Genomic DNA, 25,724 nt, shown 5'->3' on the forward strand with positions numbered 1-25,724 from the left:
ATGTTTTTGCAAAATACTTATATGATATAGAGTGAACATAAAAAGAGCACATGGTCAAGTAACATGGAGATCCAACAGAAGTTGTCGAGATTACATAAGAATACATCAAGTACAGCATGGATGGGTCAATCAGCAAGAAACCATTTAGCAGTACTTCATTTATTAATTGGCACTCCCTACTAAAACAGTGGTATGCACTGAGATAGCCAATTCTTCTCGTATATGGTTGGTTGCTTATGGGACTGTGTAACCTGAAAATTAGCCACACAAAAATATACTTAGTTAGCATCAAGTCTCTTTATATTGAACAATTAAGTGGCAGACATCATAATAATTTCCAATCCCCTCCAATCAATATATATATATATATATAATACAATATAATAGACTCAAACATTGCACTTGTACACATTGGACTAACCCTCTCTCTATATATCTCATGCTTTTCAGAATTAAAACTAGATCTAATCCACCATATTTCACCTCTTAATTTGTCTTGAAAATTGAACTTTTTACCTTTTTTTTAGGGATTCTCACTCTTTTTTTTTTAATGTTGAGTTTGTCATTCTTCAAAAATCACATGAGAACCCAATTTTTTTTTCATCTGTCTTGTACCATTTTTGCAAAGATTTAAAGGTGAATAACCATTAAATATTTCCTAATCAATTATTATTATTTTAGTTTGAGAGAAATGTGATACAAATTTAGCTTCTTCTTGAAAAGGAAATTAATCTGATTTTGCTTTATAAGGAAAAAAAAAAACTTGGAGGGTGTGTCAGGCCCAGTAATCTTGGATCCGGGATATGTCCGCTGCTGGGCTTATTCCATTGCCACTCTTGAGCCCAAAGCAATGCAATATGGCATGAATTTGTTGAAAATCCAAGTGTCAAAAAAGGTGTATCAAACTAACGATTAAGCTAAGAGACCAAAAGGGACTACTTACTTCCACATTTTTTCCCAGCTTGTCTGTTCCTAATGTTGCACCGTTTTGGAATACCAATGGCAATCCCAGGCTTGATTCCCGCCTGCTTTGCCAATGGTGATAGCAAAATGGCGCAAAGGCACTTTGGAGAAGTCTTGAGTAAGGCAGCAACCTTGGAGCAGCAAGCAGGTGGAACTTTTGCCTTGGCATTCCCAGCCGCACCTAAGCATGGGCTCAAGCTTGCAGCAGCAGACCTAATCGGGGTCCTCCCACACTCTCCAGCTGCATCAACATCCCTAACCAACACCGAGTAACTTATCAAGAACACATACAGAACAACAACGCAAGGTTTCAAGCTGAATCTGAAAGCCATCTCTGTGAAACTTGTCAATTCACACAACACCTTTTCTACTCTTGAGTTTTGCTGAACTAAAACCATGGATATATATACACAGACGCTGCAACACATTAAAAGAAAAGACAAAGTTTGTGTGGGCTGGTGCTCCGGGCTTAGTGGGGTGGTTGTGGAAACGTGGAAGAATTTTGTGGCTTCTGCTTCTATCTTTATTCAAGATGTAATGATTTTGAACCATTTGAATGTTCCCACTTAAGAATTGCTGGTCCACTGCTACTTTCATACGTTTTTTGTTAATAAATAGAATGCTCTTCCCTTCATTTTTTATCCTGGCATGTTCTCTTCTTCACACTTCCTTAGGTACGTGGCATGAAAACTCCGTGTGAACATTTAGACTTGGGTATGTAAAATTTCATTCAACTTTGGCAGGCTTGGAGACATTCTATAATTCACTTCACTATGATCTATAGAAGAATGAATGTATGTGACAAAGGAGTAAACGTGTCATAAATTTATTAATTATGAAGATAACATTGTACAGCGTAGATTTGGGCATTGTCATTGTATGGTGGTATATGCTATATAATAATGCTTTGCTTTAGCCTATTGTTTCTTTGGACCAACCTGAGCAATGAATGAAAACCTTTAGAAAGGCAGAGAGTAGTATCTATCTAGCGGTTTCCCAACTTATAATTTGAGGTTGCATTAAGAGTTAGCAAATGGTGATGCAAGCAAGGTGTAATAAATATTGTTACTAATTTATTAGAGTATCAATAGTTTGATATCTTAAGGGGATTCCATGGATAAAAACTTAAAATTTCAATTTGGAAGTGTTCCGTTCGAATCTTGAGAAAAAAAAAAAAGATTGGAATTTATTAAGAAAAATAGTATAAAATTCATATGAATTCAATTACTTGAATTGTAAGATATGAAAGAACATAAACAAAAGCCAAATTCTCATAAAATGAATATACATATGTAAGTATTTCCTGGCTAAATAGCAAAATCAAAAAAGAGAAAAAAGTAAAAGAAAATTCATTAACTATTGGCACACCCCGTGGCTGGATTTTACTCTAGAACTCGTTTAATATAAAAGCCAACAGGATCCACAGGGATTCCAGAGGGTGGAAGATGACTCAAAGGAAATTCTTCTGTTACATTAGAAGGGGAAATGGCTGAAAGTAAGTAATATTAGCAGAGTTAGGCTTAAGACATAAGGTATCAAGCGTGAACAAAGGAGTCCTACTGAAAGGAGGAGATGACCAGGATTCTTGAAGAAATAGCAAAGATTCCTGGAATTGGGTCCTCTTTTTAAATGTTGAGCAAGTGAAAATAATTCATGCAACTTCTCTTTCAGGGAACCGATGAACCTGTTTTAATATTTAATTATATTAATCAAAAGAGGAGTTGAATCAGTTGAAGATATATGATGGCAATTGAGGTCTATTGACTCGCATTTCCCGAAAGGAAGCACAACAGTAAGCATGCAAAGAAGAGGGAGTAAGAGGATAAGATAAGAAGGAAACAAGTCTCAAGAAGCTTAGATTGGATCAGGAACGAAATGGTTTCCTTCTCTCAACTCTGCGATAATGATATTTGTTAGAAGCGGTAAAGCCCCATCAGGTTGGAGCAGAGAAAACATGGGAATTAATCGGGGGAATTGTTAGGCCTATGCTTGGAGGCGACTAATGAGTAGGTAACTCAAAAGTTGATGGGAATTGAGATGAATGGTTGAATCGTGATCTGAGGTAAGGAGTATCTCGCTAGCCTTAGCTCCCCTATGTGATCGTTATTCTTGTAAACTAACTATGTTGTATCAGAGATGCGGAAGATCCACCATGCTTAAGAAAGAAGAGTAAAGTTACTCCCAAGTAGAATATGTTACTCGACCTTAGATTGCATGTTTTCTCCTTTTATCTTGATGTAGTTTTCCCTGTTTTTGTTCTTATCTTCTGTTCTAATGCTAGCAATAGCAGCTCCATGTTTACTCTGTAGGAGGATTGTCCTGCATTCCTTTTGATTGATGATCTACCAAAAAAGAGAATATATCAAAGGAATTTATCGAAAAAAAGAAGCAAGTAAGCCATCAATTGGAAATTTTCTTAAATCAGATTCGTTGTATTGAACTCAAAAACCATTACTTGCAAACTTCCTTATATAGCATTCATTATATAGAAGTCAAACCTCACACTGTGAGATTCACAATTACAAGATAAAAAATCGATTACATTAATGGCTCAACTCAGAAAGCTCTAAAACAAATTGGGGGAGGGAAACATCGTAAAACAAAAATTAAAAATAAAAAAGAAAAGATTGGAATAAAATTGTGTGTATGGGTGTTAGAACAAGTTCTAACAGATCTTGTTTTTGTTAGTTTTCCTCTCGCTGACATATTTCATCCAGTAAGCAGTGACTTCCCTCTGGGTCTCAATAGCACTCTTCTTGACAGTGCCATTTTTACCATGCTCTTCGCCAGCCATAGCCAGTTTGGCATTGACCTTTGCAGGGAGGGTATCCAGCTCATGGAGCACCTTTTGGATGTCAAGCACGAGACGCTCGGCTAAAGTGCGGGAGAAGTCTTCCCTGATGACAACACGCAGCACAGTGATGTGCTGAGCATCTGCTGGCATGGTGTAGGCAGGCACGATCCAACCAAACCGGCGCAACATCTCAGATATCTCGAATTCATCGTGGCGCTTGTTGTCCTTGAGAGAAAAGGCCACCAGGGGAACCCCATGGTCCTTTGACACAATGTTAAACCGCCCTGTTTTCTCCAATCCTTCTTTCAGGACCATTGCATTTTCATGACAGTTTTCCATCACATTTCTGTATCCCTGTAGTTAAAACATCATTGCATCACGTTAATTGGCATGTCGAAAGCAAGACATATTGAATTGAATAAATTTTGCATTGGAAAGGATTGTTTTAGAATTAAAAGCCTTAACTAGGTTCTCACCTCATAACCCAAACGGATAAGTTGGTAATACTGGGCAATGACTTGGCTAGAACCTGCAGATAACAAATATACATAAGTTTAGTGTTGGTTTGCTAAAACTTGTGAATTGGAAAAAAGAAATGTGGACAGTTTGAGACTCAAGGAAATCGGATACGAATTGTCACCTTTGGAAAAATTGAGAGTGAATGTGGGTTGATCTGCTCCAAGGTAGTTAATGTGGAAAATAAGTTCTTCAGGCAAGTCTTCCTTGCTCCTCCAGATAACCCATCCAATTCCAGCATAGACAAGACCATATTTGTGGCCACTAACATTAATGCTCTTCACAAGGGGAAGCCTGAAGTCCCATTCAAGCTCTGGGTACAAAAATGGTGCAATAAATCCACCACTAGCTGCATCAACATGAATTGGTGTATCCCATCTGCAGAAGAGATAAGTTTAGATATATTAAATTTGGCACTTGATATTTCAAACTATTACTAAGATTTATGTTACTGTTAAAATTGATATGTACCCAGTTTCCTTGTTCTTTTTCGTCAAGAGATCATTTAGAAGCTTGACATCTTCAAATTCTCCATTGAGGGTGGAACCCAAGATAGCAGCAACGCAGATGGTGTTTTCATCTACCATTTCCACAGCTTTGGCAGGGTCCATCACATAGTAGTCTTCCCTCAGCTTCACTTCCTTCAACTCCACCTCAAAGTACCTCGCAAATTTCTCCCAGCACACTTGAACATTGGCTCCGGTGACAATGTTTGGTTTGTCATAAGGTTTGCCTTCAGCCTTACGCTTGTTCTGCCACTTTCTCTTGAAGGCAAGGCCAGCCAACATGATTGCCTCGGAAGACCCAACTGTTCCCACTCCAACAGCAGCCTCGGAGTCTTCAAGCGGTGCATTGAACAGATGTGCTATCATGTTCACACAACGGTTCTGCATCAAAAGTACACTTTCACCATTTAGTAAACTGAAATTTTAATCATGATTATGTTCCAGTCCTATTATGATGGTAAAACAAATTTCTTCCAAGGAATTTTGTTTATTGCAACTGGATTGACACTTCAACCAAAGAGACAAAGACCATTCAAGCGTTTGACTTCTCTGTGAAATTGTTGCTTACATTTTCTTGAGATGTTGTGGCAAAAACCAGAACTTCTTTTGGTCTTTGTTATCGATTGTAATACAAATACCAATTTCAAGAACTTCTCAGAAACGTTGAAAGACATTTGCTAAAACAAGAGATTTGAATGAAGAAGAAGAGAGGAGAGAGTCAGAAATTTATACCTGAAGCTCGGTAGTGACAGGGTACTCATCCATGTCAACATAGTTCTTGTTAATGGCATCCATGATAAGCTTATCACATTCAGGCTCCATCCAGGTAGTAACAAAAGAGGCAAGGTTCAACCTTGGGTTCCCATCAAGCATCAGCTCATCGTTAATGATCTGATATGCAGCCTCTTTTGGTACTGAGTTCTCTGGCATCTTGAACCTGCAATATTTGCACACAAATCAGCCACCTTATCACCATGAAATCAATGCCTTTTTAGAGCACCATTTATTAAGTCAGGCATCCATGTTAGAAAATTGGAGTTGAAGGGATTACCTGGGAAGTGAGGCTCGGACATAGCGAGAGGCAAACGTGGAGTGAATCGAGACATCGGACTCGGAGACCGTCTTAGATAACACCATCTTTGATGTCTTAAGAAATTAAAAAAGTCTAAAAATGTATGAAATGCACTGCGAAACAGAGAGAATAAAGAAACTTGCGTCAAGCTAGAGCTGTTGTTGCTTTGGTGAAGGAGGCTCTGAGAGGCGAACGGTATTTATAGGGATGTCGCATCGTTGAAAAAGTAAGCAAGACTTTGCCCCATCTGAAATTGAAAACAAATATCTTTAATTGTCTAGAAAATAAAAAGGCGGTACTACTTTCAAATACCAAATTTGACCCCGCTGATAAGTTTGCAATTATTGGTCAAAAAAGAGAGTTTTGAGAAATTAAAGGAAAATGTTGTTGGATGTTTCCATCGCAGACAAGGGGCAACATGTGGGGAGCAGCACAGGTCAAAACAAGCCATCGCAGCCCAGTTTGGACAATGGTTAGGTCCTTCCAAACACGAACCGTGTTAGGATGTTTCTGCTCATTAGCTAGCCATTAGCCACCCACTGAAACGTATGGAATTAGAAATACGAGGCTCTAGGCTCGGGTCCACCGCCCAACTGCTAATTCCCCTGTTTCCCACGTATGGGAACTTTCCCGCGCAAGGCACAAGGCACCTCACCCCAAGCCTCTTCAAAGCATCGTTTGGGTTGGGTGTTTCTGCCTATCTTATTTTATATATTTTATATTTTCTTTAAAAGAGAAAAAGGTGTCGCTATTAGTGGAGAAATATGCTTAGCATTTGTAACCAATTATCCATATTTGGCTTAAAAATGGTCATTCTAATTAATGTTGTCCTTGTTATTGTTAATGACACCTTCTTAATTCCCCCAAACAGTATCATTGCAACTGAGGTGTAGAGGATTCTCAACTTGCACCCCAACAATCAAGTTGCAATTAAACTTTTATGTAACCAAATTGAGTTGTAAGGATTTTCAATTCTTTGTTGAATATTATCTCAAGTCAATATTGACTTTAACAAAAACAAAAATTAAGTTTATTTTATGGCATCCAAAGCAAATACTTTAATGATGAATTATTAAGCCTAGCAACGTGGCTTAATTATGGCATCTAATTGAGAAAATAATGATGATCAATTGGGCAAAATTAAGGGTTTGTGGGGTGTAATTAAAAAATTGCATTAAAAAGAACCAAACTAAATAAAACAACCGAAATCCACCAAACAGGGCCTAGTACACATGCCTTCGTCGTCACGGCGTATTTTAGTGTGGATGGGGAAGAGGTCAAGAAAAGCTCCCCAGGGCCATTGAACATGGCGAACCCTGCACCTGTTCCCCTCCATTTTGCCCAAAAGTTTTGAAAAATATGAATAAACATTTAATATTCTTTTCTTTAGTCAACAATCAACAGAACATGTCCTAAACTAAGGTTTGTACTTATTATAATCAGTCAGTTGGACTGCTAATTGAGACCAAGACGTTGATTTAATCAAACCATAGTTACGCCCTGAACCAGTGAAGCCAACAACTTGTGCTCCCAAAAAAGTCAAGTCTTTGGCATGAGTTTTCAGTTGACGTCTAAGTCATATTGTAAAAAAATAAAAACTAATATTTTTAATCCAACATAATGGGAATCAACTTTTATTTTTTCCGGTTTGGAGACAAAAACCATGGGAAACAATTTGTCACCAATAAATTCCAATTAATAATTAATAAAATAAAATAAGAGAAGAGAAGAACCATTTTTTAAACAAAACCAATGGACAAGGAAACAGCTTTTGGCTTCAATTGGGAAAATAAAAGTTACAAAGAAATCAAAGAATATATTCGTTCAGTGACATCGGTATTTCCTTTTTTTGATTTATTTATTTTATAATAATCAATATAGAGAAACTAATTGTTGTTTGATAATTATACATGAGAAACTCGTGCTTTAATTTAACTTTTAACATATTAAATAAGATTGAATATGAGTACCATATTTCCTCCTTACCCCTTTCCATCAATACTGCCAAGAGATGCCAGACATATAAGCCAAATTCATTTTATGAAATGGAATATCGTGAAGATTTGAAGCTAAATGATAGCCAACCAAATCGCTATTTTATAGTTTAACTTGTAATAATTCACTTTGTCTCAACTTATTAAGCTTTGTATTATGAGCTGTCTTAATTTTATTTTGCTTCGTAACATTTGCACGTGTGATTAAAATATATACACATTTTGATGAAAAGTAATTTGTTTAGCAGTTACAATTATCAATCCAACCCCACACTTCAGTTCACACCACAACTTCTTTCCAAAACAATGGAAGTCGCTCTCTTTCTAGAAAAAAGAACATGTTCCCTACCACCAAATGGTTACAAGAAACGATGATTACTTTATAAGACTCATTTCCAATGAAGTTGTAGTCCATTTATACTTGCTTGCCATATTGTTAGATCTTCCATTCCAAGAGGTTACAATTTTGAATTTTATTCATTTTAATTACGATTGAATCAGATAAATCCACTTATACAGACAGTAAAAATATACAAATTTTCTTTTTTAAAAAAGATTAATACTTTACCACTTTATCACTATAATAGTTAATTAAATTATAAATCTTATCAAACCCATCATTTAAATAATTTTTTTTTTACAAGAGAGGGTTTTACTTTTCGAATTTAACATTTTTATAAATATTTTTACATTTTCATCACTTGAGTTAAACTCAAGTGATTCTTAACATGAGATGATACTATTGAATAGAATGGTCAAGTTATTTTATTTATAGAAGATATGAAGATAATTATTTTGATATTTGTCTTGTCATTGTGAAAATTATTCCATTTTAATGAGTTTGAATATGATGATGTCATGAGTTTTTTTAATTGTATTGGAGCTGTGGTGATGTGGTTTTGTTGAGAGAATATCTTGTGAAACAAGAAATGAATTATGAAAGGTCCAATTCCTTTTGTGGGGCAATAAAATTCTCAAACCTCAAATGTAAATTTGATGAAATTAAGACACCAAATTCAGCTCCCTTTGGCATGCTTCTCGAGACCCAAATAACAATACCCTTTCCATGTTGAAAACAATTGGAGGGTAAAGGAGTGGTAAGATCAAGAATCTGATGCCAGTTTCGGAAAAGGAGGGGTAAAGGTTTATTTAGCGTAATTCAAGGCATTGGCCCCTTGTATTATTTTAGGGAGGAAAAAAGGGGTGAACATAAAAGTCAGAGACGCGGTTTCAACGGCCATTACGAAGGCGGAAAATTAAAAAGACACCGGCAGCTGTCTGTCTGTCAATGGACCGACTCTCGCGCTGGACGCGGCGAATCTGGTCCGCTTTTAGCTTTACTTAGATCACAACCGGCAATTACGTGAAATTTTTCAATTTTTTAAAATTTATAAATTAATGAAAAATAAATAAAAAGAAAATATCTAATAAAAATAATACTGACAAAATTCCTTGACAAAACAAAAAAAAAAACACCCCTTCAATAACTACAAGGAGGACACTAAAGATTATGATATCAAAGCTTAACTAATGAAGCTTTTAGGGTTCCAAAATATTTCGAAGAAAAAGGTCAAAAACGCTTTTAAATATGTAAAGTAAAACAATAGTTTTTGTGGACCGAAATTAAAGTTTGAACTTCCATTTCTAATAGAAGAAAAAAGATTTTTACTTTCGCATGAGATCACCCTTTTTAAATTAGTTTTATTGTTGATCCTTATGAATTTGTAATTTAATATGACTTTAATTTTAAATTTTTATTGAGAACAACATTTGAAAAAACAAAAATTAGTAATAAAAACAAGAAACCAGCGGATTTCATACCAAATCTTTAAGTGAGATAGACAAAAAAATTTCTTTTATTTTTCAAAAAATATTTTTTTTATCTTTTATTTTTTACTTATACATACAAACCAAAACCAAATTTGAAAAAAAAAAAAGAAAAGAAAAAAGGTAAAGTAGATGCACATGAAATTCAAGGTTTTGTGCTTTGGGCTTGGGATTTGGATAGACATCTAACTAGCCTAGTTCATTGATTACGTTAAAACAACAAAGGGTTCCCCGCCCCTAGGATATGATTGGCAGGCTGCTTGATTTCTAAGGAAATAATTAAAAGCGGTGGATGTCCATCAACTTCGACCCATTGACATTTGCCTTCACCCTTATGGCATGTTTGGTACCTCATGATGACATGATATTTATAGTGCTTGGTATTTAATTATTTTGGTTGTAGGGTTCCCGCTTTCAATATTTTCCACCAGATTCCAATTGGAAGTTTATTCTCTAACCATTGCCACATGAACGATCTATCTGATAAACAAATAACGTAGCTTTGGCAGATATCGTACCTTAACTTGACTTCTTTTCTTTGTCTTGGCCTCCAAGGAAAAGCACAGATTGGCAGCCTCATTGCTGCCAAAAAGTTTTATTGATTCCCTTCCTTTCACTAGTGCCCTATCCCAATCGAAGTGTTCTAATTTTCTACATAAAGCTCCTTTTGCTTATATATAACAATAATAGGAATATTATTTTATATATGGATACTGAAATTTTTAAATAAATTATCAAATTATTATTTTATATGGATGATGAAATTTTTAAATTAAAAGAAATATTATTACCCGTTACATGTTTTAACTTATATTCTTTTTGTGTTTTAACATATTAAAGCTAAGCAAGAAGAATCATACTTCTCTTTTTCTTCTGAGAAAGTCTAGAGTCTGGTTATTTTCTTATTTGTAGAATTTTAAATTTTAATCTTTTTAAAATGCTCTTAAAGAGAGAGATAATAACCACTAGTGGTAAGAATAAATTGCTCAAATCCAAATTAATTATAACTAAATTTGTTTAGAACTTCAAATTTTGGTTAATTTAGTTATTTGATTTACTTAGACAAATTTTTTTGTTATTTTCTAAATTAATTTTAATTTATATTTAAAAAATTGAACCAAATTGATCAATTTAACTAAGATTTGAAGGGATATTCAATCCAACAAGAGTCATTGAATCGTCATTAGTATCAATATCTTTCCAAGAAAATGTTATTATCGTTGGGATTCAATCTCTCACCTAGTTAGCCTTTAACTAAGGTCCTACCATTAAACCAATAAGACATGTACCTTAAATGTCGACCATATTTAATATATATTCAATAACAAAAATATATTTTTAAATAAAAGATAACCTTTAATCATATTGATTATCTGAACTAATCGAATCGTTTGAATCAAAAATCGATCTCTTCATTGGAACGACAATGAGTTTGAGTCTGGTTATTAAATCTTTAGTTTTAGTTATATGATGAAATTTCATAACCATATCAAACAAATTAATTGAATTAAAATTTTATTTTTGTATATCAATGAGACTTTATCTATATGACAAAGAGCAAGTCTTAAAATTTTTAGATCCCAAATTCAAGTCTCACTATATGTGTGTATAGAGTTCAATTTTGTGTTGAGTTCTTTAATTAGTTGATTTGTTAAGTAATTTCTTTCATGAATGTTATTTGATTATAATCGAAATTTTTACTTGTAATGGGTAACCTCATAAAAAAAAATTTTATTTCAAAATATAAAATATAAAGAACAAGGTATAAGGGTCAAATTACACCCATCTAACATCTAGCTTTGACAATTTGGTAACCTAACTAATTGACCGAATTAACCAACTAAATTGTACTAATAAATTGTTTTGGCTATTTGATTGGTTGGGTTAATTAACATAAAAAATTTTAGCTAAATATGTGTTGATTGAATTAGTAAAACCCACGGTCTACCAATCTTTTTGTCTAACTTAGGCTGTTAAATCATAATAAAATTTATAAAGTGAAAAAGGACATATGGTTTTATTTGGTGATAATAATAGGTTTATTTGGGGGAATCACCATTTGAGTTTGACTTTTGTTCGTTATAGGGAACCAGGTCATGATTAAAGCAGGCCTGAGGTCCTTTAGAGGCCCATTGGAGTTGTTACTTTACTTGGTCCTGTTAGTCCATTCATACACATTAATAGTCTTTTGCAAAGGCCTTTCTTCAGCTCTTTTCAGACATCTTTGAGGTTATATAAACTAACCAGTGGTGATTGAAGGATGGATAACCTTATCGATGTAAGAGGTTTGATTTAGTTTTTTTAAATTTAAAAGTTATTATAAAATTTTTATAAAAAATAATAATTTTTAAACTTAAATTATATTTATTTGATAAATTTACTTTTATGAGTTTTTTTTATAAATAAGTTGTTTAACAAAATAATTTATATAAGTTTTAATTTTGATTAAAATTATCATAAAAAATATTTAATAAATATTTTTTTATTAATTACAAATTCTTTTATTCATAATAGAAAAAAGTTAACTTTATTTTTTTATTTAGAAAAAGTATAAAAAGTATTTTTATATAACATAAAATTTATAATTAATAATAAATCATATAAAAATGAAAACGTGAAAATTATTTTTAATAGATGATGAAATTTTTGAAATAAAAAAAAAATTCTCCTAATAGGGATTTTTTAAAAAAAAAATTACTTATTTTTTAAAAAAAATTTCAAAAATCTTATTTAACTTGACTTTTGCTTTTAAAAAAATGAATAAATTGAAAAAAAACTAGGTCAAATAAGCACTAAAACTAAAATATTTTCATTGATACAAAATTCTACTCCCAATTGATAAAAGAATATAAGATTGAGGTTATGCCATTCAACTATTCCCACATCTTACTCATAATACCTTCCACATCCGTATATTGTTCATGTTTCAACTTCACCTTACTTTGATATCAATATTATACATTACATCATGCTAAATGAGTAGCATGAGTTTTTTTTTTTAATTTATTTATTTTTTAATTTAACTCCTTGAATTGGATGGCATTGATTAGATAGGACTCTAACATTTAATTAAAGTAAACTTGAAATCATGGATGGATAAGTTAAAGTCGTATGATTGAATTATGATAAAGTGAGATAAATTCAATGTTATTCAACTAAGATATAGATAAATAGGCAATTAAAATTAAGATAAAATAAGTATTTTTAAAGATACCAAATAATTGACTGAACAAATTTAAATTCAGAAAATCGAAATACATCCAAATAAAAAAAAATCATGTTGAGATGTTTATATTTTATATAATATTTAAAATAATTTAAATTTGACTCCATTTGTACAATAAAAAAAATAAAAAACTTATTAAAATAAAGAAAAAGGAAAAATTCTTTAATAAGAGAACCACATGATGCGTGCATCCACCGGTCAAACATTACGGTAGTTTTATTTGGACAAAGTTTGTAAGATTGAATCTTAATATACGATTTGGGACGGATTAATATTTTATTTAACAAAATTATTTGGTATAGGTTCAAATGATAATCATAAGCAAGATTATTATCCCACATTAATCATCAATATGTAACCAAATCTCAATTAACGTCAAAAACTCATTATAGGTTAAATTAGATGAAATAGGGAAATTCCTTTTCATTGCAATCAAAGCCAAAACGCATGACTTCCAACCTAATATTCCTCTTGTTTACAGTAGTATCAAAGATGTTGCCAACCTAAGAAGGTAAATACGTATACGTTTCAAGGCGTGGAGGCCCATGTTGCCCATTTATTTAGTTTTCCAAAGATAGCGAGGAGATAGGTACCTTGTCCCTCATCTTCCCTTATAGTCCTTTTCGCTGTTTCGGATTTGAGCACTTTGATTGATTCGGTGAGACAACAAACATGGGATCGGCTGAAGAAGAGAGATCGCTTTTGGAAGCTGGACTTGTTCACGTTCTCTCTCTCTCTCTCTCTTTTACTTTTTTCGGATTTACTCTGTCTCCCGTTGATCTTTAGTTTTAAATTTGTTTAATTTTTGGTAGTCCTAGATTTTGAAATATTTTGGTCAGAGATATCTTAACACGTAACGAGATTCTGGGTTTGTTTTGTTTTCCTGTTAAAAGCATTATCTTGGAATTTATGTTGGAAATAATGTCTTAATATCTTATATTTTCCAGGCTGAAGGCAGTGGACTTTACACCGGGGATGGCTCTGTTGACTTTAATGGGAAGCCTGTTTTGAAGCAGAATACTGGGACTTGGAAAGCATGCCCTTTCATTTTGGGTGAATTTATCATATCATATCATTAATTTTTTTCTAGTAAGGGTAAGCTTACTTAATTTCTGACAAGTTTTGTTCTTTTTTAATTTGAAATTATAGGTACTGAATGCTGCGAACGTTTGGCTTATTATGGGATTGCTACTAATCTTGTTACTTACTTAACCAAAAAGCTGCATGAAGGAAATGTATCAGCTGCAAGAAATGTGACAACATGGCAAGGAACCTGCTATCTTACACCTCTCATTGGAGCTGTTTTAGCAGATGCTTACTGGGGAAGATATTGGACAATTGCCACTTTCTCCACTATCTACTTAATTGTATAATTGTTTGCTCAAATTACTTTTTTTTTTCCTGCCTTAGATGCTTAATATGTTTATGCTCCAGTTAGTTATATTGCTGCATTAATATATATTATGAAATTGTTGTTTCATTATATTCAATTAGTTATCATGAAGTTGAGCCAGCGCCATTAGAACCTTTGCATACCATTCTTTTCTCTTTCTTTATTTCACGAATGCCAGTATGCTATTAACCTTGGTTTTCTTTTCTTGATCCTTCATGACATGCAATTCAAATTCATGGTTTTCATATTTTGTTGTTAGCAGCTTTTATAGTGAGTATCTTCAGTGTTCAATTCGTAGGGGATAATCGGTAGTTCATTTTGGCTCCTTTCTGAAGATTTAATGACCACCTGTTTTACAAAATTTCAGAGTTTGTAACATATTTGAAGGAATTTATGAATTGTATTTTTCATTCTTCCATCAGTACACGTGGTAGAAATTTTGATTTTTGGTTATGTGGAATATTAATTTATGATCCTTCTAGTCATACTCTGGTTAATGAATTCTGGAATTTATATTGGGTTAAAGTGCAAGACTTGTATCTATGTTCTGATTTCTCTTTGTGAAGCCTCCGATAACACAGTTAATATTTGATAGGGAATGTGTACATTGACTCTCTCAGCATCAATCCCTGCACTGAAGCCTGCTGAATGCGTGGATTCTATATGTCCCTCAGCTACTCCAGCTCAGTATGCAGTATTTTTCTTTGGGCTCTATCTGATTGCATTAGGGACTGGTGGTATCAAACCGTGTGTCTCATCCTTTGGGGCAGATCAGTTTGATGATACTGATCCCAAAGAAAGGGTGAAGAAAGGGTCCTTTTTCAACTGGTTTTATTTTTCTATCAACATTGGGGCTCTGATATCAAGCAGTCTTCTGGTGTGGATTCAAGACAATGCTGGATGGGGTCTAGGATTTGGCATTCCAGCATTGTTTATGGGCCTTGCAATAGCAAGTTTTTTCTCAGGCACACCTCTGTATAGATTTCAAAGACCTGGAGGAAGCCCTATTACCAGAATGTGCCAGGTTTTGGTTGCATCATTTCGTAAATGGAATCTGAAGGTACCTGAAGACAGTAGTCTCCTTTATGAAACAGGTGACAAACACTCTGCCATTGAAGGAAGTCGGAAACTGGAGCACAGTGATGAGTTAAAGTAAATATCTTCTACATTTCTTGACTTAATTTTCTGAGTTTTGAATCATGTACTCCAATACTCTTAGTCATGTTTTTCATCAGAAAAATTCTCTTTTGTTTGAAATCCAATGAAATTGAAATTGATTTATTCTGTTTCTGTCTAGACATCATTAATTAATACAAGAAATTGGTTAATGGATGATAAGGAGTCAAAAATAGGTATTGAAACCACTGATTGATTATCTCTTATAGAAATACCCTGGTGTTAATTTACCACTCTACCAAACAGCTTGTGATCTTCAATTTCCCTGGGAGTTGAGAACCCCACTTTATCTTTAGTTCATTCTCTATCTTTTCCTTTCTCTTCTTTTCATTTTCTGCTTCATGATTGTGGAAACATATGCTATAAAGGAGCTATGTCTTCTATGTTAAATTCTGCATATTCAGCTTAAGTTATACATGTGGTGATAATTGATACCTTTTCTATATAAAAAACACAGCATAGAAAGAAGGTATTGCCCATGCATTTTTATCTAGAGCAAGAGTGTTTTGTGTTTATGCTGGGCTGCTACTTCATGCATTGTTTCCTTGTTTACTAGTTCTAATTCCCCTTTCTCATAGGCCTACATTTTTTCTTAAAAAATCCACTGAGGCACTTATTGGAGATAAAGTTTTTTCTGATTTATTTTGGAAATTATCACTGATTTAAGCAATTGTTGTCTATCAACTTGTTGGTTAGTAATTGTAGGTTCATTGAAGTTTCAGCAGGCATGTCTTTAAATCCCTTTTTCTTTTTTCCTTTTTTTTTTTTTATAGACAAGTTTCTTGGAGTCGTAACAGCCATAAAGTTTCTTTCAGTGCTAGCTTTGCTAAGTCCATCTTGTTACAGGTGCCTTGATAAAGCTGCCATATTCACTGATGCTGAGATCAAAAGTGGGGACTTCTCAAACCCATGGAGGCTTTGCACTGTCACTCAAGTGGAGGAATTTAAGATCTTGATCCGCATGTTTCCCATATGGGCTACTGGAATTGTCTTTTCTGCTGTATATGCCCAAATGTCAACTATGTTTGTGGAACAAGGGATGATGATGGACACATCAATTGGTTCTTTCACAATTCCTCCTGCTTCTCTCTCAACTTTTGATGTTATCAGTGTTATATTTTGGGTTCCCATCTATGATAGGATCATTGTCCCAATTGCAAGGAAGTTCACAGGCAAGGAGAGAGGCTTCTCAGAGTTGCAGCGTATGGGAATTGGTCTCTTTATTTCAGTCCTATGCATGTCAGCTGCTGCTGTGGTGGAGATCAGGAGATTACAGCTTGCAAAAGAGCTTGGGTTGGTTGATAAAGATGTTGCTGTACCACTTAGTATTTTGTGGCAAATACCCCAATATTTCTTGTTGGGTGCTGCAGAGGTCTGCACATTCATTGGACAGCTTGAGTTCTTCTATGATCAGTCTCCTGATGCTATGCGAAGTTTATGCAGTGCATTTTCGCTTCTAACTACATCTTTGGGAAATTATCTCAGTTCTTTTATTCTGACTCTTGTAACATACTTCACAACAAGGGATGGGCAGACTGGTTGGATACCAAATAACCTGAATGAGGGTCATCTCGACTATTTCTTCTGGCTCTTGGCTGGTCTCAGCTTCTTAAATATGTTGGTTTATACTGTCTGCGCTAAGAAGTACAAACAGAAGAAGACTTCTTAAAGTTCCTTCTCTTATGGAGAGAATAACAACTGAAATTATTGTACAGAAAACTGCATTCATTTCAATATAAGACATCCTTCCCTGTTTGTATCTTATTGGATTAAATGACTTGCTTATGAAAGCATTAATCTTGCTCTTTTGTCTGAGCTTATTCTCAGGTATTGTAAGTAAATAATGCATGCTGTTCAATTTTAAACCATGCGTTCCATATTCAAAGAAACTGTCTGTATCTTATCGCATGAAAGGAATTGCTTCTTAAAGCAATAATCTTGCTTTCTTTTGTGTGTTGATTCTCATAGTTAATTAGATGTAATACAACTCTTATTATTTGGTTAAAGGTGTTGGCATTCACGCATGTTTATTAGCAGTTCCAAGAGTGTTTTGTTTGATGAATTCAGGTTTGCATGTCATATATCGCTCTGTTCTGGGAAGCAGTAAAACAGTTGGACAATGGATAATTGTTGCTCGTATTTGGTGGTTTGAATTGTTTAGACCATATTCGTATAGATTAAAGAATCTTCAGGGTTAGATAACATGATAAAAATTGCAGCCCATAAACATTCAGGAGGTGTTTACAGTGATAAAAGGGTCAAAATTCATATCAGCTTCCGGTATGGATTGTAGATCTGCTTGTGTAAGGAAGTTAGCTATCACTGTTATAAATCTTTGTTTATTTTTCCCTCTCGTGACTATTGGTAGATGAAACTCAATGTATTGCAAGAAGAAGTAAATCCCCCATCAAGAACAAGATTATGTGCCGTTATGAATCCAGCATCCTCAGAGGCAAGGAACAGTGCAGCTTGCGCGACATCTTCTACAGTTGCAGCCCTCCCACGTAATAAACTCCCCTTTTCACCGACGAGTTTACTTACTTGTTCTGGCCTTGTTTCATTCCCCAGGAAAATTCTATAAGCACTGACAAGCATATCTGAAGGGACACCATGAGGAGAAATGCAATTCACACGAATCCCATGCACGCCTAGCTCACAAGCTGCGGTTCTCATCAATCCAATGATGGCTGCTTTTGACAGAGAGTAGATGTGAGATGCCAGCCCTCCCATGACACCTGCAGAGCTTGACGTGCATATGATGGAACCTTTCGTGCGGTATTTGAGCATGGCTCGAGCCGCATGCTTGATTCCGTGTACATTGCCCAGCAGATTAATTGAGATGAGATGTTTCACTTGCTCCATGTCAAGGCTGGTTATGCTGCCTGCAGGACCTCCAATGCCAGCATTGCTGAACAGTATGTCTAGTTTACCTTTCCATGTAAGGGCTAGTTGGATAGCCGATTCCAAATCATCTTCCTTGGCCACATCGCAATGAATGTAGCGAGCTCCAATGGATTCAGCAAGCATGACGCCTAGTTCGTCCAATATGTCAGCAATGACAACATGAGCCCCATTTTCAGCAAATAATTTAGCTGCGGCAGCTCCAATTCCTCTTGCACCACCAGTTATAACTGCGACTTTGCCAATCAACCTACAAATCAAAGTATTCATTTAAATGAATATTCCATTTCGGGTTACTTACGTAGACTTCCAAGTTTGCTTTGTTCAAAATTTGTGAGTTAAACAGAGAAAAAACAGAAGAGAAAAGAGCAGGATCATTAACAAGGCTGTTGAAGTGACGATGAATGGAACCAACCTCTTAGCAGATAAATTCTGCACATGATCATGCTTATCAACACCTAGCTCCATTGCATACACAGCAACTCTGGGTTGTGAGCAAACATGTTATATAGGAACGACTCAAGGTCCATGAAAATTTGTTAATGCTAAACTTGAACAGGCTTTTTGAAAAGGCTGTGTTTTTTAACCCAAGGCACTGTTTTCATTGTCAACAACTACTTCCAAACTAGAAGCTGGTAATCTTGTACTGAGAGAATCTTGTTTTAATACATGTGAATATGTGCTTTTCATTTTTTGATTGTAATCTGCTTTCCAACAACTAGCTACCTTCTCACTTCATAATTAATGTGGAATACAACAAGGCATCTTAGTTTGAGTAAGTTTAAAGAATAATATGGTAATAGAGATGAAAGTCATTCCAACACCTGTGATATTTTTAATCATGATGGTTGGCAAAAAAGGAATAATGCCTAAAACAGAAAAGAAATTAGAAAAATGGATATAATTATGGATAATTTATTAAATTATCATTTTAAAATTTTTTATTATTAATATTAAAAGATTTATCTAATTTACAAATATATAAAAATTCTAATCGTATTGAATCATTTTTTAAAACATATTTTCTTATTTCTAATAATACTCAACAATTTATAAATTAATATTATGAAATTTTAATTATATAAAATTGAAACATTAATTGTCTTTTAATTATAGCTATTTTTTATTTAATAAACAATTCATTTTACACTTTAAAAACATTTGTAATTGTTATTTAAAAATAAATATTCACTTGCAATGAAAAAAAATACTAGTCTTTGTAAAATGAATATTGGATTAAAAATTACAAAAGTATTTTTTAACACAATGAAGGATAATATGTTTTAATTCATTTTATAAATAGTCTATGCGTCTAAAATGTTAAACATATAAGTGACATTGGATATAGGACAATCACCTCAAAATCCATGGTGATATGTATTTGGAGATTTGATTACTGTATTTAGAAACATCTTATTAATTTTACCTGGTATAATTTAAGATCATTGAAAGTAATTAGATCATTGTCTTGGAAAGTGATTTAATTCTCATCCAAAACTTTTATTACCGAGATGAAGTGATTGATATAGTTTATTATAAATAATATTATCCTTTTTAATATGTGAATAAAAAATTTATTTTTTATAAAATTGTAATTATTTTTATATGATAAATATTTGTATTTTTCAAAATAATAGTTATATTCCAAACTTAAAATTTACTTTTTATGTTATATTTTATTTTATTTCTTATTTCATTCAAATATTTTTATGTAATTAATATTTTAGAAAATAATTTACTTATTGATAAATATAAATTTTTCTTATTTGAAAAATAATTAAACTAGTTCATCTCCATTCAATTAGGCTCCATTATTATCAACTTGAATATATAACTTGAAACTTAAACCGTACTCAAATTTAAAATTTAAAATTTAAATAAAATTGAGAACATTTAAATAAATTCAATGCTTTATTTATATACGGGAATGATTTGAATTCAAACTTAACATAAACAAGTCGAGCTCGAGTACTTATTATTTATTAAGCAAAACTAAAATCACTTTGCCCACATAATCTAAACAAATGAGCTGTTAATTTTATCCATAATACGAAGGAAAAAAAAAAAAAAGTTACCGCGTGTAAATATATTTCTTTACCGCGCGCCCTTACACTAGAACAGAAGGAAAGCATTGTGAATGTAAACGGCCCGAAGTCAGTCCACCAAGCTTGGGGAGTCCGGGGAAAGAGAAAAACAGAGGACCTAAGCATTTCAGTAACCCAGAGAAAAATGGAAGTGGAGGGTTCATCGAAGAAGATGATAGCGACCCAGGCAGAGATGGTGGAGAACAAGGTACCCATTACATACAGGGACCAATGCGCCCACCTTCTCATCCCACTCAACAAGTGCCGCCAAGCCGAGTTTTACCTTCCCTGGAAATGCGAGATCGAACGCCACGCCTACGAGAAGTGCGAGTACGAGCTCGTCATGGAGAGGATGCTGCAGATGCAGAAGATCCGTGAAGAAGAGGCCAAGTTGAAGCAGGCTGGGAAACAAGGCGGCTCTATTCCTCTCATTCCCAAAACTGCAAATGCTTAAGCTACCTCCATGGTCAGTCAAATTTTCGTTTTTTTTTTTGGGTGTTTGTTGATTGATGTTTTCCTGCATAATTTGTTGGTGGGTTCTTTGATTTTAGATAAAGGGTTTTAGAGATCGAAAATTTGGGGCTTTTAGCTAGGTTAAGTTTAGTTTTTTGGTTTTATCAATTGACCATAAGGTTTATTGGGCGATCTGGGATTTGTCTATGTATTAGATTTTGTTAACTTTCTTTAAGGCTTCGTTTTAATCAAGGGTTTGCTGCTGAATATTCAATAGAAATTTCTTATTTGGTCTTAGTATTGAATTTGAAGCATTTAACTGTTTTCTCTTTTCTGGTTGGATCAATGTTGAATATTTTGAAATTAATTAATTTCTTGACAATCAGACACTCCATTATCAATAATTTTTTAGGTTTTGCTGGTTTCCTGTATTCTAATGAGGGAGTCTTTTTCTTTTGGTCTATTTATAGCAGAGTATATTGAATTTTGGGTTTATTTTGTTTTTGGTTCCTGTGGTATTTCATTGGAAAGAAAAGGGTCGGTGGAATGTACCCTACCATTAGGTGTGTGCTTTGGGTCCATCAGTCCGTACAATCGTGTTTTGTTTTAGCATTTTATTTTGAAGATTTTGGATTTGATACTAGGTTGTAGTTGCCTAATGGTTTAGAATATTGTCTTGTTATCCACAATATGGGGATTCTTATAGGAGATTGAGAACAACACACATTGTGGACTTCTGTGTTGTGCACAACCTCTAAATATGGGTTTGCTAAAGACTGTATGAACAGTTTTGTGATGGCTAATGATTGCAAGTGCTTCTGGATCTTGATTAATCAGATTGAATTTTACTTTTTGGACGCCATTGGATGTGTAGGTGGTACTTTTTTCAGTTACCTTTGACTTTTTTGGGGTATCTTCTCCAGTGAAAGTTGCTTTGCGGGCAAAATTTATAATTAGACTCTTTTCTTTATTTCAATGGATTTATAGATTCAGCCAATGGAAAAATGTTGATTATGGTCAGTATAAGATAGTGTGGTTACTGTGTAAAGAAGAAATGGAAGTGTAACTCGAGATCAGTGAGGTTATACATGGAGATCTACAAAAGTAGAATACCTCAGTTATTTACATAACATGAGATCTGATTAATCATTTTGTTTTAGTGTCTATGGTTGTTTCTCTCAACTGGTATTGGTATAATTCAAAATTTATTGAGATATCTTAAGAGGCCTGAGCCTGTGAATTGATGATACTGCTGTTTTTATTAAAGTTTGAGATGAAGTTATATGCCTTATGTTCTGAGCTTTAAAAGAGACATGGTAAAGAGGTAATAGTTAGGTACCCTTTTGCTGTGCACTGTGCTGACTTGATTTCGAGAGCTGAATGGAAGTATTTGGTCAAAATTTCATAGGACTCTACATTTAGAGGTTTAGAGGATGGAACCATTTCTTGATGAGAATATTTATAGAAAATAATTTTTAGTAAACTAAACTTAATTGAAGGAACAAATATGATCTTTCAAATTCTGAAAGCACAAAAACATCATACTCTCAACATTTTTAGGTCAGAAGCTCAAGAACCAGAAACTAGTGAAACTCATCTATTTTTTTTTTCTCTTCCCTCATTATAGCACTCCTAAGTACAAAATTTGCTGAAAGTAACCACCAAACAAGCAGTGAACAGAGTCACAATGAGCTGTGTTATTAACTAAAGAAAACACCTTGCTGAAAGTTATCACCAAACAAGCACAAGGTGTAGTAGGATGTGTCAGATGGAAACTGGTAATCACTTTAGGGTGGTTGGTTATGGTTTTGAGAATAGAACAGTGGGAAACCGTTGGTATAATTAGGTTTTACAATGGGGTTTGGTAGGGTTAAGGTAGAGTGAAGAAATCAAGGATTTAGGGAGCATGCTACCCTGACACTGTTAACAGTACATAGTTGATTTTGAACGTTTTTTACTCTGAATCTGATGTGAGATTGATTAAGAGTTGGCATATGACCATTGAGGATATGGAGATACATATACATGCATCTTTTAAGGAATTGTCATGCAGTTATAAAAGATTCTTTTTTTTTTTGGCCTTCTGGTGTATTCTGGCATTTAGCATGATTTATTCATGTGAGTAAGGTGTGTTTGACACTTTTGATGTTTATTGCTTCCTTTAATGATTATTATTTGAGAGAAAACTCATGCTTAAATACGTATTCTTGAAATATTAGTTCTAAATGGTGTTCAGCGTGTCACTATTAGGTCCATCATTGCTTGCCTGCTAGAGAACTATGGAATTTGATCTTCATATGCTAAAAGGGATACATAAGTGTGCCTTACTGATAAATTTGAAATTCCTGTTTTTAACCAAATCCTGGACATCACATTTTCCGATTTCAAGTCAATTGCTAATGATGCCTAGAACAGCTGTGTCAAATATTAAGTAGCACTATTTACATCCTAAGGGACTTGATGTGTCAGTTCTGGTTTTAGCTTCATGCTTTAGAAAGGCTGCATCAGCTCCTTATTTTCTGGTACAGAAGCTGATGCATGTATTAGTTGGCATTGCAGTTTCATCAAAGTCACAACGTGCATGCTTGTTACGACAAAACATGGAAGACATTGTAGGATTTTGATATATTGGTTTCTGAGAATAAGCTTGTGATGTTTCGGCCATTCAATCTTAGGTGTTCAAATATATATATACTTAAACATTCTTACTATCATTAATATCCATTGTAATAAGATTATTATTTAAGGACGGTAAGCTTTTTCTAGCATGCAATGCCTATGCAAGGGCATGAAAATGGATGATCAAAATTTAAAAATCATTGATTTTCTTTTTTCCTAGAAAAAAAAAAGAATTACAAAGGAAAAAAAAACTATAATTGTTTCAAATGGAAGAATAAAAAGACTCAGGATGCACTGCAATTGTGTTATATCCTGTCTATATGAAATTTGTTTGCTTTAATCTTCTCAAGATTTAGTTGCTAATAATGCTTTCCATTGATATTATTTTTCAATTTTGAATTAATATGTTTTTTGTTTTAGTTTTCATCACTCTTTACTTTCTTGGTTTTTTATTTTATTCTACATGAGTTGTGTATATGATACCTGGTTTAAATGTGGCAGGAAGGTTTAAACTGCTTTGGTGGATGTTTGATGTTTGTCACCGTTAATTTGAGGGAAAATTTGAAACTGTTTGTCGTGGACTAATGTAAAGGATACAATTTCTTTTCTGATCTTTATCAGCTCTACAATCTTGTTTATGGGAATAAAGTTGCTTATCAAAGTTGACATGATTTTTTCACATATTCTATGAAGCTGGTCACGACTAGCCAACTAGGCAAATATGCCTCAGATTGGTGGATGATAATTGTAGCAGATAGCCAATGGAACTGCATAAACATTATAATATGTTTCAAATTAGAAGTTTGTGAGGTGATGTATCGTAATTAATTTTTATACTAAATTTAAGGAACCTGCTGATGACCATGGTGAGCTGCACTTCTGTATAACAGAAAATGAATGGGATCTGTGAAGTCGAGAAACCAGTCGGATAAAGATCATTGGGGGCGTAGGGATTAAGAAATGAAGGTTTTTACTTGAAGTTTGTAGCTCAACCATTGGACTAAGTAAAAGGGAACTGATAAGAGGATAATGAATCGGCATGGATAGATTGCCACGACTGAAATGTTTGTGAATAAGACCAATTCCAGATTATAAATTAATCGAACTTCTGTTCAAACAAGAGTCACGGTTCCAATCTCAACAGTAAAAATAGTTGGACTGTTACAATCTTAATCGTTCCTTGTAGCCTGGTTTCTTTGGAGCATGGAAAAGAAACGGTTATTAAGCTAATCCCTTAATCAATGATATGGGCGATACATCTACGGTTCTATCCCAAGGGTCGCTAAAGTCTGATACTCCGGATGACACTAGCCTACTGTTTTCTTTTTCTTCTTCTTCTTCTTCTCCTATTGTGTCTGCCTGTCATATGTCTAGTTGATTTTTCTGTTTTGAAAACTGTGCTTGGGTTTGGACTCTGGAGCTTCAAGTATACATTGGCAGAGGCCCTTTTTCCGATTTATTGCAAGGTATTCATCACTAGCTTTGTAGTTTTAGACAAGAGGCCCTTTGAGGAAAATGGGTTTTGAGATAGTGTACTGGGCTTTTGTTCTCCAATGATGTAGGCTGCGCTTCATTTGGCATTCTTTGTGAGTACCCTGAGGATTTTAACCATCTTGCTTTCCATGATTACCTAAATAATGTAGTGAACTATGGCTTGAGTTTTGCACTTTAAGGTATGCCTTTTTGGGGCTCAAGAGGCCTATGAATCTCAGTCCCTCCTTGTCATGATTCAAATTTATGATCTTGAAGAGATTGAGATGTTTCTTTTAAAACCAGAGGTATGATCATTTTGACCTAGTCCAATCATAGACGCCTTTCTTAGCCATTCAATTATTGGCTTGTTCTCTCTTGAGCTGCTTTCAGTGCATGCATAGTTTAAGAAGCAAGTTGTAGGAGAATGCAAAGCATAGAATACCTAGAAGTTAGCTCACTGTTGAATTTAGAACCATGTGTTTCATTATAGCATGTTAGGTTGACAAACAGTTGAATGGCTACAATATCACTGCTATCTTTAGGACAATGTTGTTTTTGAGGTGCCAGCTTGCAACGAGGCAATCCCAAAAACTATAGAGCCAAATGTGAAAGTTTCTGATGATCTCTTGGGTTCAACTTATTCATTGATATTCGAGTAATGTTGACAATTGCAAATAATTTCACAGAGAGATGACACACGACATCCACACGTGGTTTGTTTTTCCAT

The 25,724-nt window shown here is 34.0% G+C and overlaps 5 protein-coding genes across 5 annotated transcripts; 2 read left to right on the forward strand and 3 right to left on the reverse strand.

Annotated features, from left to right (window-relative positions):
* On the reverse strand, positions 1-1,352 carry LOC110423374 (Bifunctional inhibitor/lipid-transfer protein/seed storage 2S albumin superfamily protein). The gene is made up of 2 exons (XM_021437593.2): positions 944-1,352; positions 1-251 (listed from the first exon to the last, which is right to left on the reverse strand). The coding sequence occupies exons 1-2, from the start codon at positions 1,293-1,295 to the stop codon at positions 235-237; spliced, it is 369 nt and encodes a 122-aa protein (XP_021293268.1). The 5' UTR covers positions 1,296-1,352; the 3' UTR covers positions 1-234.
* Positions 1,353-3,414: 2,062 nt separating this feature from the next.
* Positions 3,415-6,037, reverse strand: GAD4 (glutamate decarboxylase 4). Its single transcript, XM_021437625.2, has 6 exons — positions 5,831-6,037; positions 5,512-5,716; positions 4,745-5,160; positions 4,398-4,651; positions 4,234-4,286; positions 3,415-4,111 (listed from the first exon to the last, which is right to left on the reverse strand). Exons 1-6 carry the CDS (start codon positions 5,914-5,916, stop codon positions 3,629-3,631), a joined length of 1,497 nt encoding a protein of 498 aa, XP_021293300.1. The 5' UTR covers positions 5,917-6,037; the 3' UTR covers positions 3,415-3,628.
* A 7,334-nt stretch (positions 6,038-13,371) lies between these two features.
* On the forward strand, positions 13,372-17,332 carry LOC110423033 (protein NRT1/ PTR FAMILY 8.3-like). Its single transcript, XM_021437130.2, has 5 exons — positions 13,372-13,621; positions 13,846-13,951; positions 14,048-14,265; positions 14,887-15,443; positions 16,314-17,332. Exons 1-5 carry the CDS (start codon positions 13,571-13,573, stop codon positions 17,134-17,136), a joined length of 1,755 nt encoding a protein of 584 aa, XP_021292805.1. The 5' UTR covers positions 13,372-13,570; the 3' UTR covers positions 17,137-17,332.
* Positions 17,333-17,680: 348 nt separating this feature from the next.
* ATA1 (TAPETUM 1) lies at positions 17,681-18,839 on the reverse strand. The gene is made up of 2 exons (XM_021437131.2): positions 18,784-18,839; positions 17,681-18,618 (listed from the first exon to the last, which is right to left on the reverse strand). The coding sequence occupies exons 1-2, from the start codon at positions 18,834-18,836 to the stop codon at positions 17,826-17,828; spliced, it is 846 nt and encodes a 281-aa protein (XP_021292806.1). The 5' UTR covers positions 18,837-18,839; the 3' UTR covers positions 17,681-17,825.
* A 1,657-nt stretch (positions 18,840-20,496) lies between these two features.
* On the forward strand, positions 20,497-24,205 carry LOC110423596 (NADH-ubiquinone oxidoreductase B18 subunit). Its single transcript, XM_021437855.2, has 2 exons — positions 20,497-20,918; positions 24,026-24,205. The coding sequence occupies exon 1, from the start codon at positions 20,598-20,600 to the stop codon at positions 20,904-20,906; it is 309 nt and encodes a 102-aa protein (XP_021293530.1). The 5' UTR covers positions 20,497-20,597; the 3' UTR covers positions 20,907-20,918; positions 24,026-24,205.
* Positions 24,206-25,724: the final 1,519 nt, after the last annotated feature.

The sequence above is a fragment of the Theobroma umbraticum genome, unplaced genomic scaffold (genome assembly GCF_002168275.2).
Source record: "Theobroma umbraticum cultivar Fairchild unplaced genomic scaffold, ASM216827v3 scaffold_20.0, whole genome shotgun sequence".
NCBI classification, from domain to species: Eukaryota; Viridiplantae; Streptophyta; class Magnoliopsida; order Malvales; family Malvaceae; genus Theobroma; species Theobroma umbraticum.

What these genes read in the sequence shown, in the direction of transcription:
- LOC110423374 (XM_021437593.2), bottom strand. Translation starts at nt 1,295, where the DNA reads ATGGCTTTCAGATTCAGCTTGAAACCTTGCGTTGTTGTTCTGTATGTG.
- GAD4 (XM_021437625.2), bottom strand. Translation starts at nt 5,916, where the DNA reads ATGGTGTTATCTAAGACGGTCTCCGAGTCCGATGTCTCGATTCACTCC. An exon ending in GTCCGAGCCTCACTTCCCAG is followed by an intron (nt 5,717 to 5,830) that starts GTAATCCCTTCA and finishes CAAATATTGCAG; the next exon opens with GTTCAAGATGCCAGAGAACT. An exon ending in AAAAAGAACAAGGAAACTGG is followed by an intron (nt 4,652 to 4,744) that starts GTACATATCAAT and finishes TCTCTTCTGCAG; the next exon opens with ATGGGATACACCAATTCATG.
- LOC110423033 (XM_021437130.2), top strand. Translation starts at nt 13,571, where the DNA reads ATGGGATCGGCTGAAGAAGAGAGATCGCTTTTGGAAGCTGGACTTGTT. An exon ending in TGGAAGCTGGACTTGTTCAC is followed by an intron (nt 13,622 to 13,845) that starts GTTCTCTCTCTC and finishes TATATTTTCCAG; the next exon opens with GCTGAAGGCAGTGGACTTTA. An exon ending in GAGCACAGTGATGAGTTAAA is followed by an intron (nt 15,444 to 16,313) that starts GTAAATATCTTC and finishes ATCTTGTTACAG; the next exon opens with GTGCCTTGATAAAGCTGCCA.
- ATA1 (XM_021437131.2), bottom strand. Translation starts at nt 18,836, where the DNA reads ATGGAGCTAGGTGTTGATAAGCATGATCATGTGCAGAATTTATCTGCT. An exon ending in CAGAATTTATCTGCTAAGAG is followed by an intron (nt 18,619 to 18,783) that starts GTTGGTTCCATT and finishes TTTGATTTGTAG; the next exon opens with GTTGATTGGCAAAGTCGCAG.
- LOC110423596 (XM_021437855.2), top strand. Translation starts at nt 20,598, where the DNA reads ATGGAAGTGGAGGGTTCATCGAAGAAGATGATAGCGACCCAGGCAGAG.